Source organism: Pristiophorus japonicus, chromosome 30 (assembly GCF_044704955.1).
Source record: "Pristiophorus japonicus isolate sPriJap1 chromosome 30, sPriJap1.hap1, whole genome shotgun sequence".
NCBI lineage: Eukaryota > Metazoa > Chordata > Chondrichthyes > Pristiophoridae > Pristiophorus > Pristiophorus japonicus.
In genome coordinates, this window is record NC_092006.1 from 1,103,530 (window position 1) to 1,126,266 (window position 22,737).

At 47.8% G+C, this 22,737-nt stretch overlaps 1 protein-coding gene across 2 annotated transcripts in view; it reads right to left on the bottom strand.

Moving 5' to 3' along the window:
* itga10 (integrin, alpha 10) overlaps positions 1 to 22,737 on the bottom strand; it is a 170,462-nt gene that overhangs the window by 99,691 nt on the left and 48,034 nt on the right. For both annotated transcript variants that reach the window (XM_070868514.1, XM_070868515.1), the window contains exon 2: positions 7,836 to 7,947. In XM_070868514.1, the coding sequence (XP_070724615.1) occupies positions 7,836 to 7,947 (112 nt within the window). The remainder of the gene's footprint in view (positions 1 to 7,835; positions 7,948 to 22,737) is intronic.

The following is a 22,737-nucleotide window of genomic DNA, read 5'->3' on the forward strand; positions in this document are numbered from 1 at the left end:
AGAAACCCCTTTACCCAGAGAGCGGTGAGAATGTGGAACTCACTGCCACGGGGAGGGGTTGAGACGAATAGCAGAGATAGATTTAAGGGGAAGCTAGATAATCACATCATAGAATCACAGAAGTTTACAGCACGGAAGGAGGCCATTCGGCCCATCGTGTCCATGCCAGCCAACAAGAGGCTATCCAGCCTAATCCCACTTTCCAGCTCTTGGTCCGTAACCCTGTAGGTTACAGCACTTCAGGTGCACATCCAAGTACTTTTTAAATGTGGTGAGGGGGGGACTCGTACCCCAGTGAGAGTCAGCACCTTCAGGGGAGGGGACATGTACCCCAGTGAGAGTCAGCACCTTCAGGGGAGGGGACCTGTACCCCAGTGAGAGTCAGCACCTTCAGGGGAGGGGACATGTACCCCAGTGAGAGTCAGCACCTTCAGGGGAGGGGACCTGTACCCCAGTGAGAGTCAGCACCTTCAGGGGAGGGGACCTGTACCCCAGTGAGAGTCAGCACCTTCAGGGGAGGGGGGGACCTGTACCGCAGTGAGAGTCAGCACCTTCAGGGGAGGGGACCTGTACCCCAGTGAGAGTCAGCACCTTCAGGGGAAGGGGGGACCTGTACCCCAGTGAGAGTCTTTACGGAGCCATTGGAACACCTAGTTTATATTGCTGTTGTTTCCTGAATCCTGAGCATAGTAATTACCTACTGAATCGTCTAATGTTGAGTGCAGGCTTGCACGATGCCTCAGAGGTAAATAGACAACTCAGAGTTACACAGATCGGCAAGGTCCCGGGTTTCAGTTTTTGCTGAGTTAGCTGGTGCCAGTTAGGGCATCAGATGGGGCGTTAGATTTGATCACAGTGGGATATCTGAAAGATCAGCCAGGGTTCCCGATACTGATTACTCTCCAGTGCATCAGCACTATCAGCAGGTCGGGGCCTTCAAAGGAGCAGCGTGGAGCATACCACTTCAAAGTGCAGCGTGTGCTGGAGAGCGACGGCTGTGAAGAGGGTGATTGGATTGGACATCACCAAGGTCCAGGTTGCTGATTGGAGCGTGGGAGGGCCAGCAGGAGCGGCGAAGTTGGGACACAGGAGCGGCGAGTGAACGTGGAGCGTCGTGAGTTCGGGGCCCAGGGGCAGCACGGGCCAGCCCACACTGCGATATGTGCGCGCAATAGGTCCGTGCAGCAAAGCTGGTCTCCAGTCATCTTGGTTAATCCTTGCCACTGGACCACGACCTCACTCTGTCAAGCCCGTGTGGTGGCTGGTGTGCAACGGTCACCCCACGTTAAAACAATCCACGCACAGGCATCTTCCACCCTTCAGGATGTAGTTCAGAACCTGGAATATTAGGTCCTTGACTGAAACACCTGTGAACTCATCCCTTTTCAGCGTGGAAGCAAGTCATCCTTGATACGAGGGACCGCATATGATGATGATGACTCTCCAGTGACCCTGTTGTGTGAGATACCTCCTTACACTCACATGAAAGATGCCTATTTGGGCGAGACACCAGAAGGCGGCTGACAGCTGTGGAACTGCAGCTCGGTTAGAGGGAGGGGGAGGATTTAGGCAAGATTTGGGATGTGAGATTTACGGGAGTCAGCGTAGGTGTTGCAGCTAAAGGTTCAGGAGGAATTGTATCAGCGGAGGAAATGATATCAGCAGATAGTACTGCTGCAAGCCTGCAGCGGCTCAGCCAAGGCAGAGCTGCTCTGTCCAACTCTTTCAACTTCTGAACAGCTTCACTTCAGCCAAGTAATGGGAGAAACAGATGGGACGCTGGCACAGAGCAAAGAGAGAGCCACTCGTATTCTCTAATTGAAGAGACAAAAAGAAAATTTGAAACCTGGAAATCATATTCAATCCTTCCTGTTTTTTTGTAGAATCAGACGTTAAGAATGACTCATTATTGGAGTTTAAAATATTTCCCCCCCCTCCCCCCCTTTCTCTGTCTTGAAAGTGCTGCACTCAGCCCCACAGACATTACCGGCCCTAGTTACCTTACCTCACAGGCAGTCCTTCACCTGTCGGGCTGGTGTCAACAAAGCCAAGCCCAAGCCTCGCTCACCCGATGTCCACACACACACACACACACTAGATAGCAATCAGGAGCAGGAACCATGTCCCATTTGCAGCTTATCATAAGCCACCACCATTAGTGAGGGTTTCTCTCTATTCCTACATGTTCTCTTTCTGTTGGGTCTTTTCGTGTGCTGCTCGATTTCCTCAACACAGAGGGCAGCGACGTGCTCCCAGTGGGATTCTGTAATTAGCCTTGGTACCACTGGGCTGCTGGCAGGAAGCCTCCCGGGATTGCAGCTCCGATCCCCATCCAGTGTGTCATGTATCTTACATGGCTACTTTGGTACTATCACAAGGTGTGCCACCAGAGGGCACAGCAGTGGGAGACTCGTAGGTTACCTGTACAGGTGTGCCTGGCCTAGTATAAAAGGCAGGCCACCAGGTGTGATCCTCAGTCTGGAGTTAACTAATAAAGGACTAAAGTCACTGCAGTTCAAGTACAGCACATTGCCTCATGGAGTCATTACTAGAGCATCTAAGGACACAACAATTGGCGACGAGATTACGAACTTTCATGCGAAAATGGCTACCCTTGGTACGTTGCAGCAGTTCGCCGATGGTGATGATTGGGACGCCTTTGTGGAGAGGCTAGAACATTTCTTCACAGCAAACGACCTGACAGGAGACGACCCGACCACACTGGCTGATAAGCGCCGAGCTATCTTGCTAACCAGTTGTGGGCCCACCGTCTATGGCCTCGTCAGTGACTTGCTGGCATCAGAGAAGACAACGACCAAGACGTACAAGGAGCTCGTAACCCTGATCCATGAGCAACTCAAGCCCAAGGAGAGCATCCTCACAGCCAGACACTGGTTCTATACCCACCGACGGCTCGAAGGCCAGGAAGTCGCGAAGTATGCCGCAGACCTCAGGAGTCTGGTGGCACTGTGCGAGTTCGGCACCCATCTCAATGAAGTGCTGTGGGATATTTTTGTCATTGGAATCGGCCATGAGGTCCTTCTTCATAAGCTACTGTCTGCGGATACCACAGTCCACACTGCAGAAGTCCAACTCTGTCAGCCAGTCATTTATGACCTCAACCTGCAACTCTAGGCAGATGACTCACCCTCAGGACTCAAACCCAACAGGTACTGTGCACAGAATGGCGCCGTTTATAGGCTGGACTGTAGAGCGCGAACCCTCTCAGGGAAGAAAGAACAGGCCCCTGAGTCCCTTAACTCAGAGTCCGCCGAGGGGGGCTAATCGAGTAGCACCATGCTGGCGTTGAGGAGGGAATCACAGGGCTCACCAGTGCTGCTTTAAAGACTATGTATGCAAAGGCTGCAGCACAAAGGGCCACCTCCAGCAAATGTGTAAGAGAAATATGACTCACTGTGTCGATGAAGAGTCTGCAGATGGCCAGGAATCCAGCGCGCATTATGAATCGATAGGCAGAGAGGCAGCCCAGGCCCGCGGGGAGGTACGTAGCATGTTTACCTGCACCATCGAGTGTTCCCATTGAAGATGGAAGTCGAGATAGAGGGCGTTCCAGTCTTCATGGAAGTGGACACGGGGGCGAGCCAGTCAGTGATGAATCAAGGAGCCTTTGAGAGGCTATGGGACAATCAGGCTGAATGACCCGAGTTGGTCCTGGTTCAGGCAAAGCTGAGCACCTACACCGATGAAATCATCCCAGTCGTTGGTCGCGCGAATGTAAAGGTACTCCGTGATGGCGCGGTGCACAAGTTACCCCTGTGGATTGTTGCAGGTGATGGACCAACGCTGCTCGGCAGAAGGTGAATGGAGAAGATCCATTGGAAATGGGAAGACTTCACCCCTCCAGCGATCGACGTCCTCCGCGCTCAGAGGCAAAGCAAGCCCTCACCTGAGGGTGGACCCGGCACCAGAGAGCAGACCAACACGGCACCCGAGACACAGACCACTCAGCACGACTGAGATGATCCAGCTGAGACAACCCGAACGCACCTTCCAGGCTCCAGTGGCAGGACTCCGGAGGAAGAAAATCGGATCCAAAGGCGACTCCCCAGCTTCGGTGACAGAACCCGGGGAGAAGAGGATCACAGCAGTCGACATCGTGGATGGAGGAAAGATGGTGCCCAAACCACGAGGTGAGGCGCTGAAGACAAAGATGGCGGCGGCCAGACCACGAGATGTAGCGCTGATGGAGCAACATGTGGCACCAAACGGAGAACCGGATTGAGGTAAAGAAAGCAAGGCTCTCTTAAAGGAGGCCTGCAACCCACCACAATTAAAGGGACAGTTCCACACACTTAAGCAATGTAATAGTAACTGTAAGTCAGAGAAAAAAAGTGTAATTGATCATGTAAAATGTGCAACTGATAATCTGAAGTGTATATACATAACCAGCGAGGAAAAGTTGCACGATTATGTAATTGATGATCTGAACTATGCACATACAACCAGCGAGAAAAAGTCGCGCGATCGCATTCGGACCCACAGTGTGTCCAGCATAAGTAATGAAACGTTGTGCGATGCAGAGTTTCAACTGCATGCAGCCAATGCAGCGGGCAGACACCCATCGGCAGCACACAGGTCCAGCGAGCTACCCAATGCTGTAGCTAGTGTCCTGGAGACCAGAGTTATGCACCATGGAGTGTGGCCAGAAACAGCCGACACACACGAGCTGTAGAGCAAGCGACACCAGTATCGATACCATGCCCCTGATCGGCTCCACCTCTCAGGCACCCGATGGCACCAACTGCCACGAGCCTGAAGGAGCAGACTTCACTAAGGCGCAATCCCCAGACCCCATCGCCACCAAGCCCGTACCCGTAGATGTAGGGTCACCCTCCACAGTTCCCCCAAAGGGAACAGGCACCAGTTCAGGTCAGCGAGTCAGCCGTTCCCTGTGCACTGCTAGACGACTGTTCCTCAGGGAGCAGCAGCGACCCGGGGGGCAAAGTATGGACAGGGAGGTCACAGGCATCTGTGAACCGGCCCGATGTGAAATGACCAGACAGAGCCCACATAGAGCTAAGCCCAGAGCACAGTCAATGCACAGGCGATTTGCACTAAAGGCTCAGGGGAGAGTGATGTCATGTATCCTACATGGTTACTGTTTGTACTATCACAAGGTGTGCCACCAGAGGGCACAGCAGTGGAAGACTTGTAGGTTACCTGTACAGGTGTGCCTGGCCTAGTGTAAAAGGCAGGCCACCATGTGTGATCCTCATTCTGGAATTACATTAAATGGACTAAAGTCACTACAGTTCAAGTACAACACATTGTCTCGTGGAGTCATTATCAGAGCATCCGAAAACATAACACAGTGGACGCAGGATAAGGACAGGATCAGTTTCCGGATGTGATGCCCCCACTCCCCGCCATGCCTACTGACAGTAAACATAGAGTGACCACTCAGGCAAGGTATCTACAGGGAGTGGCCAGGAAAACACAATAGCTTCCAGGGGAAGGGAAGAAAAGTGGGTAGAAATATTAAATAGGTGAATGTTTTATTTTGCATTGAATGACTTCAGCAGTCCCAATATTGCAGTAAGGGTCACACATGCCAGACATGCTACTGAATTATAATGGCCAGAAAGAGATTGTCTGCAATTACCTCATTGTTCTGTTGACTGGATTTCAACCGAATCCTGGCAGGATTGCAGCAAGTGCTTCACAAAAGGCCAGGAATCGAATTCAGGAATCTGATTTCAATTAATGAACGAAGTGGGTTAATGAAAGAAATGTGTCTGAGTTCAGGAACGGAGACACTGGAGATATGAGACATACCGAATGGGCACACGGACAAATACTTTTTTTACTTCCGTTTGTGCTGACGTGTGGCATGTGTGCGGGGAGGAGGGGTGACATTTATTACCCATTTGCCGTCACAAAATTATTTTCACCTTTATCTAAAATATAAGGGAAACTGCCAAATAAAGAAGTCCTTTCCATAAAGGAGAGATATTTAACACTTCTGCAGTGAAGGGCTTGTCATTCTACTGTACTGGACTGTGTACAGATCATCATTCTACATTTCATTTTCTCTCTCTCGCTCTCCTCCCCCACCTCCCCAGATAACCCAGTGGGTAAATGACCTGCATCAATAAACACATTCCAGCTTCCATTCTCCACTTTGCTCAGTTAGTTGACCTCAGCCAACAATGGTCTCAGTGTCCACAGGACATGGGAGGGGAAATCAGCCAAGGTTCTTTGCTCCTAATTTGCGATCCAGTAAACCCTGGCTGGAAGGTGTGGGTGTATGGGTGTGAGGTGTGGGCTAGGATCAGGCTCACTACGATGCCTCCCCACCTCCCCCCTCCACAATAGAACATCATACCGATAGTTACTGTCTGAGCTTGGATAAAATATTGGAGGATAACCAGCACCTGTGGGACTGAACCCCAGCAAGTGTCGGCACTTTCACAAAGGGGGTGGGGGAATGGAGCGAAGGCAACGGAGAAATTGATTTTTAAACTGAGATGCTACTCTTTACCGTGTGTATAGTCTGAAGTAACTCTGACTTAAATTTAGTAAATTCAATAGCTTGGTTTATCTGAATCTTACCCAGCATAGATCACCTGTCCAGCCACACAGGTACTTTGCAGAGCATGAATGCAGTGAAGCTGTGACGGCGAGGCCCAGACAGGTGAGGATGGCTGGGACTGGGCTGTACCGATGTCAGGCACATGCAGGAATGTGCCAGGAAACAGCTGTTTCCCAGGCTTATGGCCAGAGCCATACTTCAGTCACAGCAATAAATGAAGTTGGGAATGAGTTGGGGGAGAGTATTTACTGCTTTAAGGATCCCCTGAGGGGGCACAACTGCAGCGAACAGGAACTGGACATATGTTGCCTGGACAGGAGAACTTTGGCTATGAGGAAAGACTGGCAATGCTGGGTCTGTTTTCCTTGGAACAGAGGAGGTTAAGGGGAGACCTGATTGAGGTGTATAAAATTATGAGGGGCCTGGACAGAGTGGATAGGAAGGACCTGTTTCCCTTGGCAGATGGGTCAACAACCAGGGGACATAGATTGAAAGTAATTGGGGGGAGGTTTAGAGGAGATGAGGGGAAATTTCTTCACCCAGAGGGTGGTGGGGATCTGGAACTCACTGCCTGAAAGGGCAGTAGAGGCAGAAACCCTCATCACATTTAAAAAGTACCTGGATGTGCACTTGAAGTGCCGTAACTACAGGGCTATGGACCGAGAGCTGGAAAGTGGGATTAAGCTGGGTAGCTCTTGTTCGGCCGGCGTGGACACGATGGGCCGAAATGGCTGTAAATTTCCGTGCTGTAAATTTCTATGATTCTATGAAGTCTCTGAGTTTGTACCACTTGCAGATTTAGCTGCTCCCCTGTTCTTCTACTTTGATGAGTATAGAATTCTTCTTCCATTCCTAGTTTGCTCCCCTTCTCTCCTGAAGGTGTGGGCTCTTCCATGGACACCGCCGACACTCTGGTACCTTGCCCAAGTTGTCGCTCTTTGTGTGTGAGAACAGATGCCAACAGGCTAATTGACCATGGAGGGCGTGATCTTGCCCTCGTCCAGTATCCACATCCACACACTGTCAGCACGGATCACTGGATAGTGATCGAGTGGGAACCCCGGCTGATTGTTCCCTACCTAACCCAGGGGTACACAAGCAATTTTTACTGCTCCAACTAACACCAGCTAATTCAGCACAGTCAGGGGCGGAACATGGAATCTGTCTGTATGATTCTCGCTGCATGATGGAGAAGATATCATAAAAATAAACTTATGTCTAAAAGGTTCCAAGAAACCCGGCCTGAAAGTTATGTTTAAAACCAACTGATTTGCAAACTCACCATTTCTGACCCTCCGCTTCATGCTGCAGAACTTTATATCCAAACTGACCCTTCTTTGGTCCTTTGAAGATCTTGGCTTGTTTCACATTAATGTTGAATGAGTCACTGAGACCTGTTAAACCACATACAGGATGGTTAGATGTAGACAAAGGCTCCCTCTACACTGCCCATCAATGGCTCCTCGGTCAGGTACAGGATAGTTCTACACTGTCCCGTCAAACACTCCCAGGGCAGGCACAGCACGCGGTTAGATACAGAGTAAAGCTCCCTCTACACTGTCCCATCAAACACTCCCAGGGCAGGCACAGCACGTGGTTAGATACAGAGTGAAGCTCCCTCTACACTGTCCCATCAAACACTCCCAGGGCAGGTACAGGGGGTTAGATACAGAGTAAAGCTCCCTCTACACTGTCCCCATCAAACACTCCCAGGGCAGGTACAGGGGGTTAGATACAGAGTAAAGCTCCCTCTACACTGTCCCCATCAAACAGTCCCAGGGCAGGTACAGCACGGGGTTAGATACAGAGTAAAGCTCCCTCTACACTGTCCCAGGGTAGGAGATAAAGTTACCTCAAACTTATTTTGATTTAATGGACTGCACACTGGGGGGTGGGTGCGGTGGAATTTCTTCTGCGAATAATTCCATCGTAAAACGCAACCCAAGTAGAAAATAGGGAACTTCTTACTCTACTCACACCAACATTTCAATAAAACGATTAATCGGTGGAATTACAAATTACACCCCCCACCCTAACCGGCCCATCTGTGGGCTCTTGCTGTGTGCAAATTGGCTGCCGCGTTTCCTACATTACAACAGTGAGTACACTTCAAAAGTAGTTCGTTGGCTGTAAAGCGCTTTGAGACATCCCGAGGTTGTGAAAACGCTATATAAATGCAAAAATGTCTTCTTTTACCGGACTGTGTGAGGCAGCTCTATACTTTGAGCCATCAGGGAAACTATGGGATCCAGTCGAGTACATTGTGCCTTTTGTAAAGTCCCCTCAGAAATGGTCAGTGACTTTTGTAACGTGCTGGATTTTCAGGGCCTGAAAAGTATGAAATTGCCCTTTCCTCCGTCAGCATCAACTAACCACGATTTTGTTATTGACCACCTCTCATCTCTCCTAGACTATTCAACCAGGGTAGTATCCTGCACTAAAAACAGAAAGTGCTGGAAATCTCAGCAGGTCAGGCAGCATCTGTGGAGAGAAACAGAGTTAACGTTTCGGGTCGATGACCCTGCACCATGGGCTTTCAACCCTCATTTGTTTTTATCAATATATATATATCATCATCATAGGCAGTCCCTCGGAATCGAGGAAGACTTGCTTCCACTCTTAGCATGAGTTCTTTGGTGGCTGAACAGTCCAATATGAGAACCACAGTCTCTGTCACAGGTGGGACAGACAGTCGTTGAGGGAAAGGGTGGGCAGGGAGCCTGGTTTGCCGCACGCTCCTTCCGCTGCCTACGCTTGATTTCTGCACGCTCTCAGTGTTGAGACTCGAGGAGCTCAGCGCTCTCCCGGATGCACTTCCTCCACTTAGGGCGGTCTATGGCCAGGGACTCCCAGGTGTCAGTGGGGATGTCGCACTTTATCAGGGAGGCTTTTAGGGTGTCCCTTGTAACATTTGCTCTGACCGCCTTTGGCTCGTTTGCCGTGGACAAGTTCCGAGTAGAGCGCTTGCTTTGGGAGTCTCGTGTCTGGCATGTGAACTATGTGGCCTGCCCAGCGGAGCTGATCAAGTGTGGTCAGTGCTTCAATGCTAGGGATGTTGGCCTGGTCGAGGACGCTAATGTTTGTGCATCTGTCCTCCCAGGGGATTTGTAGGATCTTGCGGAGACATCGCTGGTGGTATTTCTCCAGCGACTTGAGGTGTCTACTGAACATGGTCCACGTCTCTGAGCCATACAGGAGGGCGGGTATTACTACGGCCCAGTAGATCATGAGCTTGGTGACAGTTTTGAGGGCCTGGTCTTCAAACACTCTTTTCCTCAGGCTGCCGAAGGCTGCACTGGCGCATTGTAGGCGGTGTTTGATCTCGTCGTCAATGCCTGCTCTTGTTGATAGGAGGCTCCCGAGATAAGGGAAGTGGTCCATGTTGTCCAGGTCCACGCCGTGGATCTTGATGTCCGGGGGGGCAGTGCTGTGCGGCGAGGACAGGCTGGCGAAGGACCTTTGTCTTACGGATGTTTTCATACGTCTCGATAAATACGTCGACTATGGCCTGGAGTTCAGCCTCTGTGTGTGCTGATTAAAAAACCAATTGACAAACCGTATAATTCTTTATTATTAACCAAAACAGCCACTGAGCCAGTCAGAAATAATAACCAACAGATTGGAAAATTTTAAGTTCTCTCGTTCCCAAAATGTCCACTGGGAGAGTTCAGTTATCCTTTCCCTCACTCAACCTCCAGCAACAGGAATGCTTTAAACAGGAGTCGTTATTTGTCAGAGGAAGTTTACTGTTAGCAATTAACTTGGCAAGTTACACTGAGAGGGGGTTGCAAAGTTACAGGAAGTCTCCCTTGAAAGAGCTGTCCGCTACTGTACTTAAAGAGCAGGTCCCCAAAGGAACGAACAAACCACATACAACAAAGCTGGAGTTTTCACTGTAATAGTGAAAACAAATCTGCTTGCAGCCTACAGTAAACATTTCTTAAAGGGACACATCCCACCCGGAGCCTCGTTCTCTTAGCTCTCTTCTCTTCTCTCCTGAAGACATGAATTCATGCTTGGGTAAAGTTCCAGGGACGTCAGCCAACCTCTGACCATCGTGGTTCAGCCTGATTTCCGCTCATGCATTTCCAGCTGGATAGCAATCTGGAGTGAGGTCTCGGCCTGGTGCTCCTTACTTACCCAGGGGCCAACTCTAGCTCTCGTGCTACTACTCTGGCCGATGCAAGCTGAAGCTTTGAGAAGGGATCAAAGCTGGAACGTTCCTGCCATCCGTGCCTCAGCTTCTCACCAGATAATCTCGCTGAAAGATCAGGCAGTGGGATAGTCACATCAAAGGCCAATCCTGTCCCCAATCCCATCTAATACCCACATGGACACTATCAAGCAAGTGTCCCTGGATAGGGATCAGATAGAGATAGGAGGAGCACTTCCATTGGGCCTGGGATAACAAGGCCCATTGTGGCACACTGGCTGATGTCAGCAAACTCAACACAAGAAATATGAGCAGGAGTAGGCCATTCGGCCCTTCGAGCCTGCTGCGCTATTCAATAAGATCATGGTTGATTTCCTTCCTCAACTCCACCTTCCCACAGTATCCCAATATCCCTAAATATCCCAAAATCTATTGATCTCTGTCTTGAATATACTCATTTAAATATATATATATATATATACATTGAGCAAGGATCGAAGCTGAACCTGGGGCCTTCCTGCTCTCTCGAGTTCAAATGCCACACCAAGCAATGCACTCACCAACTGAGCCAATGGGAAATGCACCAATCGGTACCTCTTAAAGAGGCAAACTGGAGCCAAATTAATGCAAGAAAGCTAAAGTTGTAATTGAGTAAACTCTGCCTATGCTGTTGCATCGTAAAATGAGTTGGATCAGACATTCAAATAATAAAACAAATGAAATGCACGAGTTGGAGGACGAGGTCTCTGTGTAAGTACTGAGGCTGTGCAAGCAAACATAGAAAATAGGTGCCGGAGTAGGCCATTCGGCCATTTGAGCCTGCACCACCATTCAATATGATCATGGCTGATTATTTCCTCAGTATCCCTTTCCTGCTTTCTCTCCATAGCCCTTGATCCCCTTAGCCATATATATCCAATGAACTGGCATCAACAACTCTCTGCGGTAGGGAATGCCACAGGTTAACAACTCTCTGAGTGAAGAAGTTTCTCCTCATCTCAGTCCTAAATGGCCTACCCCTTATCCTAAGACTGTGTCCCCTGGTTCTGGACTTCCCCAACATCGGGAACATTCTACCCACATCTAAACTGTCCCGTCCAATCAGAATCTTATATGTTTCTATGAGATCCCCTCTCATCCTTCTAAACTCCAGTGTATAAAGGCCCAGTTGATACAGTCTCTCCTCATATGTCAGTCCTGCCATCCCAGGAATCAGTCTGGTGAACCTTCGCTGCACTCCTTCAATAGCAAGAACGTCCTTCCTCAGATTAGGAGACCGAAACTGAACACAATATTCCAGGTGAGGCCTCACCAAGGCCCTGTACAACTGCAGTAAGACCTCCCTGCTCCGATACTCAAATCCCCTAGCTATGAAGGCCAACATACCATTTGCCTTCTTCACCGCCTGCTGTACCTGTATGCCATCTTTTAATGGCTGATGAACCATGACACCCAGGTCTCGTTCCACCTGCCCTTTTCCTAATCTGCAGCCATTCAGATAATATTCTGTCTTCGCGTTTTTGTCCCCAAAGTGGATAACCTCACATTTATCCATATTATACTGCATCTGCCATGCATTTACCCACTCACCTAACCTGTCCAAGTCACCCTGCAGCCTCCTAGCGTCTTCCTCACAGCTCACACCGCCACCCAGTTTAGTGTCATCTGCAAACTTGGAGATATTATATTCAATTCCTTCATCCAAATCATTGATGTATATTGTAAAGAGCTGGGGTCCCAGCACTGACCCCTGCGGCACTCCACTAGTCACTGCCTGCCATTCTGAAAAGGACCCGTTTATCCAGACTCTCTGTTTCCTGTCTGCCAACTAGTTCCCTATCCACGTCAATACATTACCCCCAATACCATGTGCTTTGATTTTGCACACCAATCTCTTGTGTGGGACCTTGTCAAAAGCCTTTTGAAAGTCCAAATACACCACATCCACTGGTTCTCCCTTGTCCACTCTACGAGTTACATCCTCAAAAAATTCCAAAAGATTTGTCAAGCATGAATTCCCCTTCATAAATCCATCCTGTCACTGCTTTCCAAATGCGCTGCTATTTCATCCTTAATAATTGATTCCAACATTTTCCCCACTGCTGATGTCAGGCTAACCGGTCTATAATTACCCACTTTCTCTCTCCCCCACTTTTTAAAAAGTGGTGTTACATTAGCTATCCTCCAGTGCATAGGAACTGATCCAGAGTCGATAGACTGTTGGAAAATGATCACCAATGCATCCACTATTTCTAGGGCCACTTTCTTAAGTACTCTGGGATGCAGACTATCAGGCCCCGGGGATTTATCGGCCTTCAATCCCATCAATTTCCCTAACACAATTTCCCGCCTAATAAGGATATCCTTCAGTTCCTCCTTCTCACTAGACCCTCGGTCCCCTAGTACGTCCGGAAGGTTATTTGTGTCTTCCTTCGTGAAGACAGAACCAAAGTATTTGTTCAATTGGTCTGCCATTTCTTTGTTCCCCATTATAAATTCACCTGAATCCGACTGCAAAGGACCTATGTTTGTCTTCACTAATCTTTTTCTCTTCACATATCTATAGCAGCTTTTGCAGTCAGTTTTTATATTCCCGGCAAGCTTCTTCTTGTACTCTATTTTCCCCCTCCTAATTAAACCCTTTGTCCTCCTCTGCTGAATTCTAAATTTCTTCCAGTCCTCAGGTTTGTTGTTTTTTCTGGCCAATTTATATGCTTCTTCCTTGGATTTAACACTATCCTTAATTTTCCTTGTTAGCCACGGTTGAGCCACCTTCCCCGTTTTATTTTTACTCCAGACAGGGATGTACAATTGCTGAAGCTCATCCATGTTATCTTTAAATGTTTGCCATTGCCTATCCACCGTCAACTCTTTAAGTATCATTTGCCAGTCTATTCTAGCCAATTCACGCCTCAAACCATCGAAGTTACCTTTCATTAAGTTCAGGACCCTAGTTTCTGAATTAACTATATCACTCTCCATCTTAATAAAGAATTCTGCCATGTTATGGTCACTCTTCCCCAAAGGGCCTCGCATAACAAAATTTCTAATTAGTCCTTTCTCATTACACATCACCCAGTCTAGATAGAATGGCCAGCTCCCGAGTTGGTTCCTCGACATATTGGTCCAGAAAACCATCCCTAATACACTCCAGGAAATCTTCCTTCACCGTATTGCTACCAGTTTGGTTAGCCCAATCAATATGTAGATTAAAGTCACCCATGATAACTGCTGTACCTTTATTGCATGCATCCCTAAGTTCTTGTTTGATGCTGTCCCCAACCTTACTACTACTGTTTGGTGGTCTGTACACAACTCCCACTAGCATTTTCTGCCCCTTGGTATTCCGTAGCTCCACCCATATCATCCAAGCTAATGTCCTTTCTTACTATTGCATTAATTTCCTCTTTAACCAGCAATGCCACCCCGCCTCCTTTTCCTTTCTGTCTATCCTTCCTAAATGTTGAATACCCCTGGATGTTGAGTTCCCAGCCTTGGTCACCCTGCAGCCATGTCTCCGTGATGCCAATTACATCATACCCGTTAACTGCTATCTGCGCAGTTAATTCGTCCACCTTATTCCGAATACTCCTGGCATTGAGGCACAGAGCCTTCAGGCTTGTCTTTCTAACACATTTTGCCCTTTTAGAATTTTAGTGTAATGTGGACCTCACATGATTAAAGCATAAGCTAATGAAGACTTGGGTGACTACGAGGGTAGGAAGGGGAGAAAGCGTGAATTGTTCAGCAATGAAACACTGCAGTGCGTCACAGACATGTTCCTTGCAGGATATGAAATCCTTTCCAAGTATTTTATTTTTGGGCTTTCTGAGTTACATGATTTCAGCCACGACAGCAGTCGAGGTGCCACACTTGCTCACTGTTCCCTTTGGGTAGAGAGTGGAAAATAATAAAATATCATCCAGGGTCCCTACCCTTGATGGTTATCAAGCAATCCCTGCTGGAATAGCGCTGGTGTGTGGATGTTAGGTGAGCACAGAATTAAGTTCAACTGTGATGTATCCCACCAACACTCACTAGCTTGATAAGCAGGTGAAGAATGTTGAGTTACTGGTACCCAAGGAACTGTACCCCAGTAAGAATCGGTAACTACAGGAAAAAGGGGAACAACGTTTGGAAAAATGTTTAGTTTATTTGCCTTCCAGCCACGTGAAGGGAGAACAAGGGTGAGAATTAGTGCTGTGCATGAAGTGCTGACTGTCCCTGTGTTACTCAGTTACCTCATCTTTATTGGAGTGACTGTTTCACAGCAGCTCCTGATTGCCAGAGCCTGAACGTGCCTGCAAGTACCCAATTCCTCTTTAAAATTAGGCATTTTCAGAATTCACTCCCCTTTTCAACAAAACCGAGAAAATGCTTTTCGACATTTCACAAATTTCCCACTCTAGGCTGTTTCCGCTGGGGTTTGGCAAAACTGTCGGTGTTTATGGGACTGAAAACTCACTTCCACCCCCAAGTTTTACCAGCTAAATTTGGGACTGAACCGCATGTAGCTGCAAAAGTAGGGCCAGACCATCCTGAAATACGATCTGAATTTGCAACAATCTAAACTATAATCTGGCTCAGGAAACAGACCACACAGTGGTGCCAAAACAAATATGCAAATATTCCATTCCCAGTTTGTGCTGTCAGTCGATCTCACCCAGAGTGGCAGTTGGGGCTCTGTGTAGTTCCATGGGTGAGAGAGGGGAAAGTTAACCAGTGCCTGCCAAGTGTCCATTCAGGTAAGAACGAGACAAAGCTCAGTTGCAATGCCTTCCATGATCAAATAGCCTGCCAACATTCAACGTTCATAATATGTGACGAGCAGTCACTCGGGCAAGGTACCAGAAGGTGCCCTGCGCCTGTGGAAGTGTACGCAGAAAAAGTCAAAGCTTTCAAAAGAGAAGGAAATGGGAGAGCAAAAAATGAGATGCAAGTAAGAACATAAGAAGTAGGAGCAGGAGTAGGTCATACGCCCCCTCGAGCCTGCTCCGCCATTCAATAAGTTCATGGCTGATCATTGATCTCAACTTCACTTTCCCGCCTGATCTCCATATCCCTTGATTCCCCTAGAAAAATCTATCTATCTCAGCCTTGAATATATTCAGAGACTCAGCATCCACAGCCCTCTTGGGCAGAAAATTCCAAAGATTCACAACCCTCTGAGTGAACAAATTCCTCATCTCTGTCTTAAATGTCGACCCCTTATCCTGAGACTGTACCCCCTGGTTTTAGACACTCCAGCCCGGGGAAACAACCTCTCAGCATCTACCCTGTCAATCCCCTTCAGAATCTTGTATGTTTCAATGAGATCATCTCTCATTCTTCTAAACTCGAGAGAGTAAAGGCCCATTCCACAAAATCTCTCATCATAAGACAGCCCGCTCATCCCAGGAATCAATCTAGTGAACCTCTGTTATACTGCCTCCAAGGCAAGTATATCCTTCCATAGATAAGGAGACCGAGACTGTGCGCAGTACTCCAGGTGTGGTCTCACCAAGGCCCTGTACAATTGTAGCAAGACCTCCTTATTCTTATACCCCAACCCCCTTGCAATAAAGGACAACATGCCATTTGCCTTTCTTCTGTGTTTTTTGCACAAGGGCACCCAAATCTCTCTGAACAAAAATATTCTGTTTTTCTATTCTTCCTACCAAAATGAATAACCTCACATTTCCCTACATTCTACTGCATCTGCCAGCTTACTGCCCACTCACTTATACAAAAGTAAAATACTGCAGATGCTGGAATCTGAAATAAAAACAGAAAATGCTGGAAATCTCAGCGGGTCAGGCAGTATCTGAGGAGAGAAAAACAGAATTAACGTTTCCTGTTCTGACGAAGGGTCGTCGGCCCCAAACGTTAACTCTGTTTTTCTCTCCACAGATATTGCCTGACCCGCTGAGATTTCCAGCATTTTCTGCTTTTATATGCCTACTCACTCAGTCTATCTATATCCCTTTGCAGATATTTTGTGTTCCCCTCACAGCTTCCTGTCCCACCTATCGTTGTATTGTCAGCAAACATGGATACATTTCACTCGATCCCTTCATCTAGGTCATTAATATAGATTGTAACCCTTGTATTTTTCTACATTACACCTTTCACAATCTCAGGGCAACCCACATGCTTCACAGCCAATTAAGTACTTTCATTGAAGTGTGGTCACTGTAGGGAAATGCAGCAGACAATTTGCACACATCGAGGTCTCTCCAACAGAAATGAGATAAATGACCGGATTAATGATGTTGGTTGAGGGATAAATACTGGCCAGGAGAACTCATGTGCTCTTCTTCAAATAGTGCCATGGGACCTTTCACCTCTGAAAACAAGACAGGGTTTCACTTTAACATCCCATCCGAAAAACAGCACCTCCAGCAGCGCAGCACTCCCTCAGTACTGCACTGAAATGTCAGCGGAATTATGTACTCAAGTCTCTGGAGTGAAGCTTAAACCCACAGCCTGCTGACTCAGAAGGGAAGAGTGCTGCCACTGAACCAAGGCAGATATCTTAATTGATGTTTCGCTAACTTTCTGCTAAGGTTGGTCATTCTAGCAGATACGGCACTGGGCTCCCACACTGGTGGATCTGGGTTGTTTAATTTCTAACCTCAGCCAATATTCATTCAACAACAACAACAATAATTAGTACTTATATAACGCCTTTAACGTAGTAAAACATCCGAAGGCGCTTCACAGGAGTGTTATGAGACAAAAATTTGAGACCGAGCCACACAAGTACGGCAGATGACCAAAAGCTTGGTCAAAGAGTTGGGTTTTAAGTAGTGTCATAATGGAGGAAAGAGAGATACAGAGGCAGCGAGATTTAGGAAGGGAGTTCCAGAGCTTAGGAGCTAGGCAGCTGAAGGCATGGCCACCGATGGTTGAGTGATTATAATCCTATCATCAGAGGCAGTCCCTCGGAACCGAGGAAGACTTGCTCCCACTCTAAAAATGAGTCCTTAGGGAGAACCACAGTCCCTGTCACAGGTGGGACAGATAGTCGTTGAGGGAAGGATGCTCAAGAGGGCAGAATTTGAGGAGCGCCATTCTTAGCTATCGTGCTTGGGCTGTATTTTCAAAGTTCTTGGCGCAGTTATATGAGGGAGGTCTCCAACCCCATGATTTGGGGGAAGAGTGAAATGGCCAAGGCAAGGAGGTGGTATTGTTCAAAGTAGTGCCATCCAGCACCATGTTAGTGCCATCCAGCACCATTACAGCAAGGATTTGGGTCTGTCTGAATCATCTCACTGTTAAAGGAGGACAACACAGAGACAGGGACAAAGGCACACCAGCTGCTTAACCAACCCCAACACATAAAGAAGCAGGTGTTGGATTACTGGGCAGATAGTCCCAAGCAGCCCATCAGAGTTGCTGCCAGTGGGCAGCTTACATCATCCAAATACGTTCCTCGTGTTTGAGGGCACGGCTGCAACACCACTTGGGCAGAACCTCACTCTCCACGATTCTACTGCTCCCACTGTGCACTCCAACTACTCTCGACACACCACAGTGGGGAATGTGGCCAATTTCAACCCAGATCAAAAGCAGCAAGGCAGGTGCAGTCATTGCCAATAGTGAGGTGACCAAACGTCACTAATGTTGGACATGAATGGAGCGTCTTGGAAGACAACACAAGAGATGGCCGAATCTCTAAAGACGCAGGTTAAAGAAGGGCATTTAAAATATAACCTGGAGTCTCAACTTTCTCAGCTCTTGCATTCCTCTAATCGTGATGGTGTTTTTAGTGTGGGTGGGGAGGGTTCTTCCTGTGTGGAGAGGGAGGGTGTGGACAGGGGCGGCTATGACAGAGCCTCTACTGTTGGAAGACAACAAGCCTCTGTTTGATTTTCAGTCCAGACTCAAATCCCTACTCCGATTTAGCTGCGTCACCAGAAACGCGCGCGATTGCCTTTTAACCTCCGCTCCTTGATTACTTTATTCCCCTCGAGGAGTAATCCAAGCTGCAGTATCCTGTTTTGCTCAGCTACCTGGAGCGTATTTTAAAAATAAATTTACGAGAAAAAAAGCATCACAGCTGTTCCATGTGTATATTTATTTTGGTAAAACACGTGCAGTGGTTTCAACCAGTGATTTATTCCTGCCCGCAAGGCAATGATGGAATGAGTTACTAATTCTGTTCCAAAATAAGGCAAAAGGTAGTTGTTAGCAGTCGTTCTTTGGTCATGGTGGCTCGATAAGGGGAGTGTTCTGTGCGAGCTTTGAGCAAATGCAAAAATGACTGAGATAAATGCAGTATTAGAGTTTGAGTATGTGTCTACTTGCTAATGTATATTTTTAAAAATCTTGTGTATGTACACACTCTTCCTTGCCAAATTCCTGTTGTCACATTTTCTTGTCAACATTGAAACAGCCTATGTAAACATCTCCTGTAACGATACATATGTGGGCTCGGACCAATAGGTGCTGTTGTAGTGTGAGTTCCTGAAGTCTATCTCCCAATTCTTGTCACCATCTTGTGTAGTTATAATCATAAACCGGCCATGGACAACACGAAAGGCACTTGGGAGCACCTATTTTTGAATAGTTGTTAAAGCACTTGGTCTTACCACCCCCTCGGCTGGTGTAGGGAGGAAAATAAATCGGTCAGGGTTCCCGTTCTAGATAACTTTCCTGTGCATATCAGGTGGGAACAGGACAACGATCAGCTGCTACAGCCAATGCTCCCATAAATGTTTCTAAATGTTGACTCTGTTTCTCTCTCCACAGATTCTGCCTGACCAGCTGAGAGTTTCGAGCATTTTCTGCTTTTATTTCAAATTTCGAGCATCGGCAGTATTTCGCCTTTGCTGTCACGGCATTCAAGTATTGGATGGACTCTATGTTGTGAGGTCAAACAGCTCTACATCAGCAGATTGAACGCCCATGATATGAATAGAGCCACTCCGACACCCCTCCCAGTCCCAAATGCTACCAGAGTGGCTGAGGGAAAAAGACCAAAAATTGTAGGTTTTCATGAAACCACAAAATGAATTCCACCTTTTAACAAGCATGCTGCAACTATATGTTTTTTTCAAGGGCTGGTGGGGGTAGCACTTTGAACAGAAAGTACTCGTGTTACACATTCTTTCACCTTTAACCCCATCATCATAGGCAGTCCCTCAGCATCGAGGAAGACTTGCTTCCACTCTTAACATGTGTTCTTAGGTGGCTGTACAGTCCAATACGAGAACCTGTCACAGGTGGGACAGACAGTGGTTGAGGGAAGGGGAGGGTGGGACTGGTTTGCCGCACGCTCCTTCCGCTGCCTGCACTTGATTTCCGCATGCTCTCGGCGACGAGACTCGAGGTGCTCAGCGCCCTCCCAGATGCACTTCCTCCACATATGGCGGTCTTTGGCCGGGGACCCCCAGGTGTCAGTGGGGATGTTGCACTTTATCAGGGAGGCTTTGAGGATGTCCTTGTAACGTTTCCGCTGTCCATCTTTGGCTCGTCTGCCGTGAAGGAGTTCCAAGTAGAGTGCTTGCTTTGTGAGTCTCAGAGTCTGGAATGCGAACTATATGATCTGCCCAGCGGAGCTGATCAAGTGTGGTCAGTGCTTCAATGCTGTGGATGTTGACCTGGTCAAGGATGTTAACGTTGGTGCATCTGTCCTCCCAGGGGATTTGTAGGATCTTGCGGAGACATCGTGGGTGGTATTTCTCCAGCGACTTGAGGTGTCTACTGTACATGGTCCATGTTTCTGAGCCATACAGGAGGGCAGGGCAGGCCCTGTAGACCATGAGCTTGGTGACAGTTTTGAGGGCCTGGTCTTCAAACACTCTTTTCCTCAGGCGGCCGAAGGCTACACTGGCGCGCTGGAGGCGGTGTTGGATCTCATCATCAATGCCTGCTCTTGTTGATAGGATGCTCTCGAGATAATAACACACATGGAAGGAACAACATTACATTCACCTGCCCCAGGCCTTCAGCTACATTACCATTGCCGAGAGTCCCCCACCATCAACATCGCAGAGGTCAAAAGCTGACCAAAAGTTTAATTCATAACATCGCCCGTCTCTGCCCTTGCCTCAGTTCATCTGCTGCTGAAACCCTCATCCATGCATTTGTTACCTCCAGACTTGACTATTCCAACGCACCACTATTCTACCCGACATAAACCAGAGGTCATCCAAAACTCGGTTGCCCGTGTCCTAACACGCACCAAGTCCCGCTCACCCATTACCCCCTGTGCTGGGTGCCCGGTATCCTAACTTGCACCGAATCCCGCTCACCCATCACCCCCTGTGCTCACTGCCCAGTGTCCTAACTTGCACCGAATCCCGCTCACCCATCACCCCCTGTGCTCACTGCCCCGTGTCCCAACTCGCACCAAGTCCCGCTCACCCATCACCTCCTGTGCTCAGTGCCCGATATCCTAACTTGCACCGAATCCCGCTCACCCATCACCCTCTGTGCTCGCTGACCCATGTCCTAACTCGCACCAAATCTCGCTCACCCATCACCCCTGTGCTCGCTGACCTACATTGGCTCCGGTTAAGCAACACCTCCATTTCAAAATTCTCATCCTTATTTTCAAATCCCTCCATGACCTCGCCCCTCCTTATCTCTGAAATTTCCTCCAGCCTCACAACCCCCCGATATGTCTACGTTCCTCTAATTCTGCCCTCTTGAGCATCCCTGATTATAATCGCTCAACCATTGGTGGCTGTGCCTTCTGTTGCCTAGGCCCCAAGCTCTGGAACTCCCTCCTTAAACCTCTCCACCTCTCTTTCCTCCTTCAAGTCACTCCTTAAAACCTACCTCTTTGACCCAGCTTTTGGTCACCTGCGCTAATTTCTACTTATGCGGCTCGGTGTCAAAGTTTTCATCTCATAATCTTGCTCCTGTGAAGCGCCTTGGGACGTTTTACTGCGTTAAAGGCGCTATATAAATACAAGTTGTTGTTAATTGGACAGCCATATCAATAATACAACTATAAGAGCAGAACACAAGTGGATACTCTGCAACAGGCTCACCTCGTAACCTCCCAAAGCCTCTCCACCATCCACAACGTTCCACTGATGGTGCACTGTGGTTACAGTATGTACTCTCTAATGGATGGACTGCAGAAACTCATCAAGATTATTTTGACAGTACCTCTACCAATAAAAAGGACAAGAGCAGCAATCTTATGGAAACACCATCATCCAAATCACACACTATCCTGATTTGGACATTGAAATGTATTTGCTCCATGGGTTCTTTACTTAAGAATTCAAAGCAACACCTTGCTATTAAGAACTAGTTGGTTTATTAACAAAGGTTTAACAATCACACTACACATTACCAGTTCATCCACCAGGCTCACAACTGCATACCTCATCGTGGATCCCCCGAACCCAACTGACTGGGGTTTTATTGAGTCTTGTGAACATCACGTGACTGGCTAAGCCACTCACAATGCAACAGCTCCACAAACTTGTGAGCATATTCACAGGTGCATACGTTACAGACATATACTGCTGTTCCTTTATCACCGCTTAGTCAAAACCTGAAAGTCCCTATCTAATACTATTGTGGGAGCACCATCACTAAAACCACTGCAACTGTTCAAGAAGATATTGCGCCATCACCTTCACAGGGCAACCATCGATGGCCAATAACTCAAACTTGCCAGTGTTGCCCACATCACAAGAATTAAAAAAAATAATAATTATATATCTGCTTATCTTAATTCCACTCCATTTCATTGTTGGCTCAGTGAGTGCTCTCAGCCGGACCCTATACTGACAGTGTATACTGACTGTATCTCTATTGATATCTATCCAGATCCTTCGCACCAGTAACCTCAGACACTCCAACCAGCCAGCAATGAGTTACTCACTATCTCTACTGGGGTCAAACACCTTCCTTTTCGAAGAAGAACAGGGGAGCTATCCCCGGTGTCCTGGCCAATATTTATCACTCAATCAACTTAACAAAAACAGATTATCTAATCATTATCACTTTGCTGTTGCAAGTTGGCTGCCGCGTTTTCCACATTACAACAGTGACTACACTCCAAAAGTATTTCATTGGCTGTAAA